We start from the raw sequence: 11,544 nt of genomic DNA, 5'->3' as shown, positions 1-11,544 counted from the left end.
ACACACACACAGGCACGCACACACACACAGGCACACACACACACACACACACACACACACACACACACACACACACACACACACACACACACACACACACACACACACACACACACACACACACACACACACACACACACACACACACACACACACACACACACACAAAGTAAACACTACAGCCCTATAAATATAAATTGCAGTCAATGGAGCTGGAATTCCTCTGCACTCCCTCACTTGTCCTCACATCTTCTCACTTTGAACACACCCCCAGCAGGTGCTTTCACTTGAAGTTAAGTGTGCAGTTGTGCTTTAGGCTGTGACTTTCAGTTTAGGTGTTATTTCACCAAAGAGCGTAGGGGGGCCAAAAGGCTGCAGGGGGCTCTGTAACAATTTTTTTTAGGGTGAAACAGTTTGAAGGGTTCCCACTGCCTACTGCACCTCTGTCCTCAGGTGGTGCCCGGACGTCTCGTCGGAGTGAAGGTGACACAAGGCCGCCCTTCATCCTTCTACAGAACCAGAGCTGCCCTGTATCTGCGCTCATCCAGTCAAGACTTCGTCTCTGGCTATCAGAGCATCTCTGCCTCGGTAAGAAATGCTTCATTACATAATATCCAACATTTGTGTCAAACAAAATTAATGATCAATTTGCTTGTTCATAGCCTAACTTTTCATTGTCAGTGGAGCCAATATGCAATACTAGTTTCAGAAAAAAACCAAAATAAAATGACATTTTATTTGCTGATTTAGAGTACACTTTGAGTACACGTTGAACATAACTGACTGTCAGAGGAATTAAAGGGCTCCTCTTAATGACAACAATATCTAGATAACTTTGTATCAATGATTATTGTATGTAACTTGTGTACACACGTATATATTTGTCAGTTATATTGCATATAGTTAATCTGATTTATGGAGTTTTGGTAAGTCATCATTTATGGACATTTACTGACCTAAATGTGGAACATTTGATATGGCTTGACAATGCAAGATAAGAAATACAATTGATAAAGAGTTGATGAAGTTAGTATTTCTTTTTTTTTATGCTCTGCATCTTTGCGATGCTTACCTGTTCTTCTAGTTTCTGTAAATGCATAATTAGCCATTAGCATGAATGCAGGAAGATACAAAACTAAAAGTGGTCAGATAAAAGGTGTCTGAGGGCGTTGTTGATGGTTTGATGCCCCAAACCAAAATGATAAGCTTACATTAATTAGAATTGAGACTGAAATTAAAAACAAAGGCTGCTTCCCCAAAGACTTCTAACATTTCTAATAAGAATAAATTACATACAGAGAAATCTTCATTTAATATAGAAAAAAACAAGTAAACTTAAAGTAATCTTCTTTAAAAACATTTATACTTCGTCAATTGAATAAATATCTATACAAAATGTACAGTCGCTTGCCTATTTAATAAAAGTTTCTGATTTGTGCAATATCCTGCTAAGGAGGATTATTTCTGACTAATCAGTGATCTCCAGTCTTTTAACTCCAACCTCTTGCTCAGCTCGCTTGGATCCTCGACTAAGTTCATATCAAAAAAGTACCAAAACTGAAGCTAATGTTAAACCAAAAGAAACAACATTTCCAAGCAAACCATGATTTACCATGTCGTGGCATAAGTAACTGCTCCACATAGGTTCAAATGATAAATGTGCAACATATTGTGCTCTATTAACACATTAAGGCCAGACAAATCCAGCTGCACGAGCACTTGCCTTAGGCCTTATACTCTCCGTATCTTCACTATCTCTGCAAAACCAAGTGAAATGTTTTTTGAATCTCTCGCCTCCAAATCTTCTGATCCAATCTCAATTGTATGAGGTTTATCATCTGCATCACCAACTGTTTGAACTGAATTTGGACCAACAGCAAAGTTTTTACCATGGTTTAGTGTTTCCTAGGATACTGGCCGAATGCCAGTGCACCTGACCAACAACTGAAATGCATCCCCCATCGGCAGATGATAAAGTACAGAGATAAAAATACATGAGGTGACACATTAAATGTAATCACAAAAGTTGTTTTACATATAGAATTTGGACAGGTGTAATGTTCTGTAAACTATGAAGCAATCCAAACAGATCTTTAAATTGTCCACCTAAAAATAGACTGCTAAACGGGATTTATTATATGAACAGAGCACCTGCACATGTCACTGCTGCCATATTAAAAGATATAAGGCGGAAATCCACAGATCCTAATCACTTCCTCCAGCCTGCACACTTTCTTCCCAGTCAAATTGCAATAGTCTTTTTCCTTGTTCTCGGAAACAATGACTTCCCCAAGTTCCCGTGAGAAACAATAACATGGAGAAAAAAAGTCCCTTTAACGCTCAGACTGCAAACAGTCACGCCCGGTGAACCCACTCCTTTAACTCCAGACTCAAACAATACGGACCTTTTTTTGTGGCGAGCTGCTGATGATTTTTTGGTTGCTATATGACAGATGATCTCAAATGTCACACATGACCGTTTCTTTTTTCTCCACTTGAATCCTTAAGGTTAAACACACTTTTAAAAGAGCAGCTTTTTGCTTGTTTTAATCTCTACTCATTAACTTTGATCCAAACACTTCAGGCAACTTCTGTCACACAACAGTGATAGATGGTCTATCAGGTTCATTTCAAGCAACGTTTAACCACTTTCACTTCAAGGGAGGGTTTGGTAAAGATATGTTAGACTACCAACTCTCAATTTAAACCGTTGTCTCCTGGCATTACAAGTGTCTTATGTGAAGGAGGCTATCAACTGTAGGTGAAATGATTGTTGTTGGAACATTGCAAGTTAAAATAAATCTTACATTTTCCCCAAATAAAGATAAGACCCACAGGTCACTTATTGTTCATTTTTTTATTTCTCACAAAACAATATAATTCCAATATAAAATCAAAGGTGGGTATAGAAGCCTCACCTCAAATAATCACCCTCTTCATGTTAAAGCATGTGGAATAAATATGGTTCCCAGGGTGGCCGCCTGCAAGGAGGGAGTCCTTTTCCACCGGTGTCAAAGGCTGACTTTGCTGAGTAAATGGAGCAAGCTCTAATGCTCCTGAAATGAATATCAGCATCTTGACCAAACTCATTTAGAGATCAGTCAGGGTCTTAATCCCTCTCCACCGGGGTGTGTGTTTGTGTCCCTTTTCTTGTGCCCCCTCATCCTTTTGGAAGAAGGTAATATGGCTAAATTTGCTTTGCTAATGGGCTTAGCGCAAGCTGTTACAGAGCAGAGTTGACACGAAGCAGCCGGGATGGAATACCAGTGGCTCTTAATCTGACTCCTGATGGAGTGAAATTGAGGGTGGGTTATGGTTTACGAGAAATGTGGAGATAAAAGGAAGACCGGGGAGGAGGTTTTACAGTGGGGGGTCGAGGACCAAAGTCTGGGAGGGTAATCTTCTCTATGGGAGGAGAAGATAACTTCATTTAACATTGTGGAAGTTCAATAAAAGAGAAAGGATTCCCTTTCTGAATAGCAACTTTAATGTGTCCATAAGAAAAAAGAAAAAGAATCTTCTTAAATGTTTGAGATCAACTTAATGAATGAGTTTGAGCTCTTGAATCCAAGCTTTTCAAGAAGTACGTCAAGGTGTGTGTTGCCAAAATGAATATGCGACTGACCAAGTTTTTACTCTTTATACTAATACTAATAAATGTATATATTTTTTTTTTCTTCATCTTGTCCATTTTCTTTATGAGAAAGGTTTGATGTCACCTGGATTAGTATTCAACTTTACTCTCACAAATGACCTCATCTGACGGGTGTAGTCTATCATTTTGCTGAATTTATGAGACTTTTAATTTCTTTTTGTACAGGCAAATAAAGCCGTGACTCGTTGAACATGTGCTCTGCACACTTCCTTTAGGGTGGCATCAGCCACTGATAACCTGGTGTGTGACAGCAGTGTGCCGGCCCGTATGCCAGCTGTGGAGGGTACACAGTGTGTGTGCCATATGCAGGTTCAGCCTGAGATTACAACACTTGTGCTACGGCTGACGTCCATAAAAGAACACTTATGATGGCAATTTCCTGTTAAGAACATGCTCTCACAGCTATCAGTGGAGTGTTCATAAAACTACCAAAACACACGGTTTAGTGGACGCTCCTTTCCACATTATCTAACTTGATTAAAAACTCCAGCTGACAGAGGAGACAGAGGGCTGCAGAGACGGCACTTTGAAAGCCGAGGAGGCGGCAGAGCTGCTTCAGGTCTCAATACGAGTCACCTACCCCCAACACGTCAGCCATTCTGGGCCACTGACCCACAAATAAGAGACTCAGTCAAATCCATTTTGCCCCATGCCGGTCAGAGCTAAGTGTCTTTTAACTCTCTTGAGGGTCATTTCCCCAATATCTCCATTCTCGGGGTTCTTATAGAACATCCTCACTTCAGCCTGCTCACATTAAAGAACAGGAACCCTCGCCTGCAGCAGCTCTGAAGGAGATTATTACTAAAGAAAAATAAATGCTTGTTTAGCAGCCAAAGAATCGCAGAAGAAGAACATTTGGAGGAGGTATTTTCACTTTGACTTGAGGAACTGATTTTTATCAAACTGATACTTGTTTGTAAGATAGACTTTTAGTTTATGAGCATATTTAAATTACATTTATAATAACATTTACTCATCTTTGAAAGTGCTTCGGGGACAGAATGATCTGTTCATTCTTTCTAATTTCACGCTTTTCAGTGTGTTCAGTTCAGAAATATGCTTTTTTGTATTCTTCTTTTGCAATTCTGAGAGCATTCTTTTAAACTTTTAGCTTTTAGCTCACAACTCTCAGGTTATATGCAAGCAACAGGTTATAAATATTATGTTAAATGTGGATGTTATGTCTCCCTTGTCTCCAGGTACCAGTTATGTCAATTCCAGAGGGCAGTTTATCAGAAGGAACAGAGTACAGATCCCCGATTGGGATGACAGAGGACTCCCTGGCCGTCCTGGAGCGAAACAGAGACTCTGGAGAGCCCTGGGACATCGGGGAGACCAAACCATGCGTAGAGGGCCAGGAACGTGGTGTCTATCTGTCCTGTTTCGACATGCTTCTCACTGAAGATGCCACTTGGCTGGTGAAAGTTTCTGAGGCTTCTCCAGCTGTGGCTGTACCCATGTACCGCATGGAGCCCCAGGAGGAACCAGAGCAGTGCCCCGTCATCGACAGCCAGGAACACGGCCTCTCTCCTGGGCTGGAGGGGCAGGAGGAGGAGCGGTCCCTGGAGCAGGTGCAGAGCATGGTGGTGGGAGAAGTGCTAAAGGACATTGAAACAGCCTGCAAACTGCTCAACATCACCCCAGGTAGGCTGAATTGACCACACCTGCTACTACAGTCCATCATCTTCACGAGGGGCTTTACTGTTAAGACACATCACTGACAAAGAAAGAACACTTTTAACGCACACAAGATATTTTTCATGAAAAAAAAACCCAAGCCAAGTTGAGGGATATTTATTCAACTTAAGCTACTGGACCAAAATCAACAGATATTTGTGTGGACAGCCCAGAGAAGATGACAGATCTCTTAAATAATATCCTCTCTGACGCACAGGTGTGTTTGCCTGCTCCAGGATCTGTTTAATCCTGACCTTTGCATGCGTTCTCCTGGATTCTAACAGTGATGTTTCTTTCCTGCCGGTAGATAGTGTACACAGTCTTAAGGGCGAGGTCTCTCCTGCAAAAAGCAAACAGAGGAAGCATTATGTATTGTGAACCTTCGCCTGTCATAAAGCTATGAACTCAAGGCATCTGTTCGACTGATTAGAAATATGATGGCATACAAGTGTGATTAACTTGTGGTTTCAGTAAATATATTCTGAATCAATGTCGTAACATAACACACAAAAAACAGGGAATTTAACTGACTTTACTCAATACTTGAACAAATACGATACAATACAATAGGATAACTGAATTGTTGGATCAATTTTCATTTTCAAGGACAAATATTTAACACAAGAAACAAGGAAAAATACATTTAACATAGCACTAAAAGGAGCACTGATTTACTGCAGGGAGTTTTCTCAATGTTTTCTGTCCTTTTTATAGACCCCATAGAGTGGAACACAGGAAATGTCCAGAAGTGGCTGCTGTGGACTGAACATCTGTACAGGCTGCCCCACGCAGGGAAGGCCTTCATGGATCAGACAGGGAAGGACCTGTGTGCCATGAGCGAGGAGGAGTTCCGCCAGCGCTCCCCGCAGTGTGGAGACACGCTGCACGCACACCTGGACATCTGGAAGTCAGGTGTGTGTGTGTTTATTTAATCCGTTTATCTATGTGGTGCAGATCCTACAATGATTGCATTGTAAAATGTCCGGCTGTTAGAAACTGAATTTGCATTTTGAGTGTTTCATAACACAGTATGAGTCCATTTCCTTTATTTAGCACAATATCATCAATTATGTTTCGCAGTCAGTACAATATATAACTCAAAGAGTAACAGGTGTAAGGATAACATTTATTGAAAGTATTTTTTTCTTATGCATTTAAAGTAATTGTCTATATATCTTATCTTTTCAGCTGCCTGGATGAAAGAGAGGTGTTCAGTTGGAGATACAAAAACTACAGGTAAGTCAAACTATATTTAACTGTAATGAATAAAACATGCATGTTATGAATGTATACACATGTTTCATTTCTTAAGAGTACCCTTTTACATTCTGTTTTATCCTATTGATATATATAAAAGTTTCTCATTCCTGCAATTCACCTACAAATTAAAGTAAATGTGCATTGTTGGAGTACACTTTTATTACTAAAACGTAGCTTTTGTTCAACAGACACTTGAAAATGAAATGAAATGAAACACTTGATAACGTTTGAGGAGGTTTTACTAGTAAATCTCTACACTGTGGCCTTTAATGTAAAATGTTTTCTTTATATTTCAGCTGGGGAGGATCTTTGGTCCGAGGCAGATTCCTCTTGTTCCGGTCAGCCCATCCATCTGTGGCAGTTCCTCAGAGAGCTGCTGCTGAAACCTCACAGCTACGGACGCTGCATCCGCTGGCTCAACAAGGAAAAAGGTACGTTTTATTACAGTATCAACAAGTATTTTTGACCACATCTCTTTAAAGGCAATTTAAACTACTTGGGCTTTACTCATTGCTGTGTCATTATAAGACACACGTTGGAAGGGAAAGGTGACAAAAACTAATATATTTATAATGATTTATTGTACTTTAACTGCATTCAGAGCCTAAACATAACATTTTAAGAGCTTTCAACAGCTCACAATAATGCATTTAATGTTGTACTTTTCAACTAACACTTCTTTTTTAAATGTAACTCTTATACAACATCTCAAAAACTAACATTCATACTGTATATTAAAGTAGTCAACTTGTTCCCAACGGTCAAACAACTTTCACAATTTAAAATATTAAAACCAAACAAACCAGAAGAGAGCAAACATTAGATTAAAAGTTGTAAACTAAGATTAAAATGGTAAATTATTATGACTGCTTTCAAGGCAGGTCATTTTAAACTGTGATGTTAATGAGACTTCTAATTTAAATGAAAGTACAATAAAAATGCCTGATTTGGAAGTCTTACATTGCTCGCTATGTGGCAATTCATAAAAAACAAACACCCATCTGTTGGTTTAATTTCCCCTCTATCACTCACAAACATCTCGTGTGTTTCCCACCAGGTATTTTTAAAATCGAAGACTCTGCTCACGTGGCGAGGCTGTGGGGACTCAGGAAGAACCGACCTGCCATGAACTATGACAAACTGAGCCGCTCCATACGTCAGTACTACAAGAAGGGCATCATCCGCAAGCCTGACGTGTCCCAGAGACTGGTGTACCAGTTTGTTCACCCAGTGTGAGGAGGAGGAGGAGGAGACGGAAACCTACCAAACCCAGAGGACAAACTGTCTCACAATGCACTTGAACACCTATGCACGACATGAAAAGGTGACAGGAAACACCGAAAGACCTAACACACTTTCTCTGCCAACACTGAAGCAACTGAATGAAGGTTTTCTGTGCATGGGCTCGAGAGGAAGAGACGAAACAATGTGGCTGTGGAGGCTTTTCCCTTAATGAAACCAAAGCAGATTAAAACACAAAACAAAATAAACCTGCCTTGTCATTTTCTGCATTATCTGCCTGTTTATCTTTCCTTAATGTGATCTCATTTGACTCCTCACAGCAAACAGTTAGATCTGATTGCTCTCAGGAAAACGCCCACAGCTACATTTGCTTTGTCTTTTTGTTTCGCTCATCTTGACCACTGTCTCTGTTTGAATTAGAGCCAGTTTTCCTGACACAGTTGGAAATGGTGGTTGGGATTGTTTTGCTTGTTTTGGGTTTGGTCCTGGCTGTTGTACTCACAATCAGTCATCTTCTACTGAAACCCATCGACTATCTTTGTATAATCTCAAAAGTACAGAGAAGGAAACCTCGAAGCGAAACCTGTTTCTAAACGAACAGGTGTCATGTCATTACTTTTCCAAGGTGTCACTTTAGGGAGTGAACAATTTCCTTAATATGGTTTCCCTGCTGGAGAGCCCTGCTTTATATTTTATTCTGTTAACTTTTGTTTGTTCTGCCCTGCAAGGCATTTAATGTTGTTGTTTTTAACTATGGAAGCATTCAAAATAAAATAAATAGATGTGAAATAAAAAATCATATCAATAATTACAAAGTATATGATGTAAGCTTGTAAAATAATTCAATTTGTTTGTAGATCCATGGTTGGACCGTTTACCAGTGTTGTTCAAACTGAATATTTCTAGAAAATGATATGGATTATATATATTTTTGATTCATTTAGCACCATGTTCCAAATGTAGCTCATACAATAGCTTGGTTTTCTATCAATAACTACAACACTAATCATTCTTGGTTGTGAGTTTTGTTGTTGTTGTGCTAATTAGCGTTGTTTAAGTCATTTAACTACATCATGATTTCCCACTAAGAGTTTACTTTAAAGCTATATTATTAAATGAATGCCTTTTCTGAATAATGCACACATTTTGATAATTTACATAAGCAACAGCTGGAGTGGAAAAAAAACATATCTGCATCAAACTTTATACCTAATAGCATTTATACACAAATTATATTGGATTTATTCACAATTTCAAAGTCATGTATTCGATCTGGATTTATTCATATGAGTATTTATTTCATTCATTATTTTATTACATTTGGAAGTTTTGCCGCTGCTTACTACACACTTGTTATTACTGATAATAACTTAATCCGGAAAATTCCTGAATGTCTGCCTCAGCAAGAATAGGTTATCCAAGCTTCAAACAAGACTTAATAAACTCTGTTTTTTAACTGAATTTGCATCTGTGTCCAACAAAGAAACGGTTTGCAGTGCCTTCAAATACAATGCTCAACAACTCATCTGTAATTTACTATATATACTTATTTTTGGTGTGATATTTCCTGGTTCAGATTTTTTGTTGACTAACTGCTTTTTCTTAATATATTCCAATGGGTTTTAAAATGTGTCATAACTTCTCATTGGAAGTGAGCCAGAAGCTCTGTAGTCTAAATCTGCCAAGAAAAGCTGGCCTGCAGCTACAATGAGCTGTGAGTGAGGTGTGTCTTGTGGAAGGTACATTCATCTTTGCTTTTATTTTACAGTTTTTAAATCTCAGAGGGGGAAACATTGATTAAAGGGAACAAGGGGGGTTACAATTTAAGGAGAATGTGTGACACTCTATGTGATTCATCAGCACCACAGTGATTTGATAATCCATTGGAAAATGTTAATTACAGATGGTGGAGTACAAACAAGTGGGAGGAAATTATGAATCGGCCGCACCCACTCACCAAAGCTGCCACAAAACAACCGTTTTAGTTCAACATTTAAACTGAGCCCAAGCCAACTCGTCCTCATCAGCCCTTTCTGGAGGGAGAGTCGAATACAAATATTATTACAGGAGGAAATATCTGTCCAGAGATCAGATCAAAATGTTGCATAGTATATCATTTTACAGAGCGGCCGAGGAGAGAAAAATATTGAGGCAACAATTTACCTAATTTTGAGTTATTTAGACTTAATTAACACTTATAGTTTCATGTCTTTTTACATAAGACTAGATCATATTTGTTAAGTGTTATTTTGGGAGAATTACTATTCTTGTGGTACTGCTGCCTTATTAGGCCCATATTGAGCATATTAAGACCCAAACTCATGCACAACAACGTCCTTCCTTACATACATAAGCACTAATTAGAAGGTTATTGAGCTAAAAACTCTCAACTAATGGCCGAGTACTTGCAGAATATGGTCATGTAGAATAAGGCATTAATAAGTGTTTAATAATGACTAATAAAGCGCCAATATACTGCCAATATGCATGTTAATTAACAACTAGTTGATGTTGAATTTGTGTACCTTAATATAAAGTGTTACCCAATGTATTCATTGTGCACACAAGATGAACTATTAGCCTCAGTTTAGAGTCTTACATTTTCCCACCATTTTGTTAGTTTGTGGAGATGAGATCTAGCGATACAGCCAGCCTTTCCCCCTGAAACGTGAGCACCTGTTTTTTGTTCACAAAGTCTGGACTGAATTGGGAGAACTTTAGGATTGTGTGCAGCTGCTGCATGGGATACAGACCGAGCTGAATTTATGGAACGTTGTAATCTGAACAAAACTTTAGTGAAAGTCCAGGATATAATTGTAATATGCAGCAGCAAATGCTGTGTTGGATCAAATTAATGTTCTCCAATGTATGTCCTTTTATGTTAAAGCTATGTGTTGACCTGGTTATAAACAAGCTAACTTAAAGGTGACCTATCATGCAAAATGCACTTTTGTACATCTTTTATACATGAATATGTGTCCCCGGTGTGTCAGGGAACTCACCAAGTGTCAGAAAACACATCCCTCTCTCTTTTCCTCCATACCCAAATCTCTAAAAACGGGGCTGCAACAGATCTGATACAGACTGATGCAGATTTGAAACATCTCTGACGTCAGAAACGAGGAGCTCCGCCTATATGGGCAACTCTCCACCTATCAGGAGGAGACAGCCACGGCCACTGCTGCTCGAAAGTGCTGGAGACGCTGTAGTACATATGCCAGGCCTGTAGGTGGCGCTGTAGTCTGCCACAAAAGCAGCGAAGAAGACTTCTCACAGAATCAGCCCTTGCAAATACAGGGCTAAAAAAGAGCAAATAGAGCGAAATGAGGCATGGCTAAAATGCATGATCTGTTTGGTATTTTATATAGGTATGGCCCTACATATATTATTCAAATATAGCATGATAGGTCCACTTTAAAATATAGCCAACATTATAAATCATAATTTCTCAATGTCCTGGTGATTGACTTTATCAGCCAAATGCTTTTCTTAAAACAAGTGTAGTCAATATGTCTTGATACGTTTTGCCCAAGCTAAATTAAAAGTTAAAAACCTGATGGTGGTTGCTTTAATGAATGACTTGGCCTTGTGTGCTTCCAAAATTATTTAATAATACAATTCATGACAAGTTCATAAAAATGTGTAAACTATTACAAAAATAAGTAACAAGAACACACCTTGCAATATTAATAGTATATCATGAAGTTGAT

At 38.9% G+C, this 11,544-nt stretch overlaps 1 protein-coding gene across 1 annotated transcript; it reads left to right on the top strand.

Annotated features, from left to right (window-relative positions):
- The first annotated feature begins 236 nt into the window (after window positions 1-236).
- Window positions 237-9,259, top strand: spdef (SAM pointed domain containing ets transcription factor). The gene is made up of 6 exons (XM_010794625.1): window positions 237-588; window positions 4,855-5,299; window positions 6,047-6,244; window positions 6,521-6,568; window positions 6,889-7,023; window positions 7,650-9,259. The coding sequence occupies exons 2-6, from the start codon at window positions 4,864-4,866 to the stop codon at window positions 7,826-7,828; spliced, it is 996 nt and encodes a 331-aa protein (XP_010792927.1). The 5' UTR covers window positions 237-588; window positions 4,855-4,863; the 3' UTR covers window positions 7,829-9,259.
- The last annotated feature ends 2,285 nt before the right edge of the window (window positions 9,260-11,544 follow it).

The sequence above is a fragment of the Notothenia coriiceps genome, unplaced genomic scaffold (genome assembly GCF_000735185.1).
Source record: "Notothenia coriiceps isolate Sejong01 unplaced genomic scaffold, NC01 NC01_scaffold00037246, whole genome shotgun sequence".
Classification (NCBI taxonomy): Eukaryota; Metazoa; Chordata; class Actinopteri; order Perciformes; family Nototheniidae; genus Notothenia; species Notothenia coriiceps.
Note: the sequence above shows the minus strand (reverse complement) of the source record. Positions and strands in the feature narration are given on the sequence as shown.

Excerpts from the sequence above, each read along its gene's own strand:
- spdef (XM_010794625.1), top strand. The coding sequence starts at position 4,864 with ATGTCAATTCCAGAGGGCAGTTTATCAGAAGGAACAGAGTACAGATCC. Across the intron at positions 5,300-6,046 it reads ACTGCTCAACATCACCCCAG|ACCCCATAGAGTGGAACACA; the intron begins GTAGGCTGAATT and ends TCCTTTTTATAG. Across the intron at positions 7,024-7,649 it reads CTGGCTCAACAAGGAAAAAG|GTATTTTTAAAATCGAAGAC; the intron begins GTACGTTTTATT and ends GTTTCCCACCAG.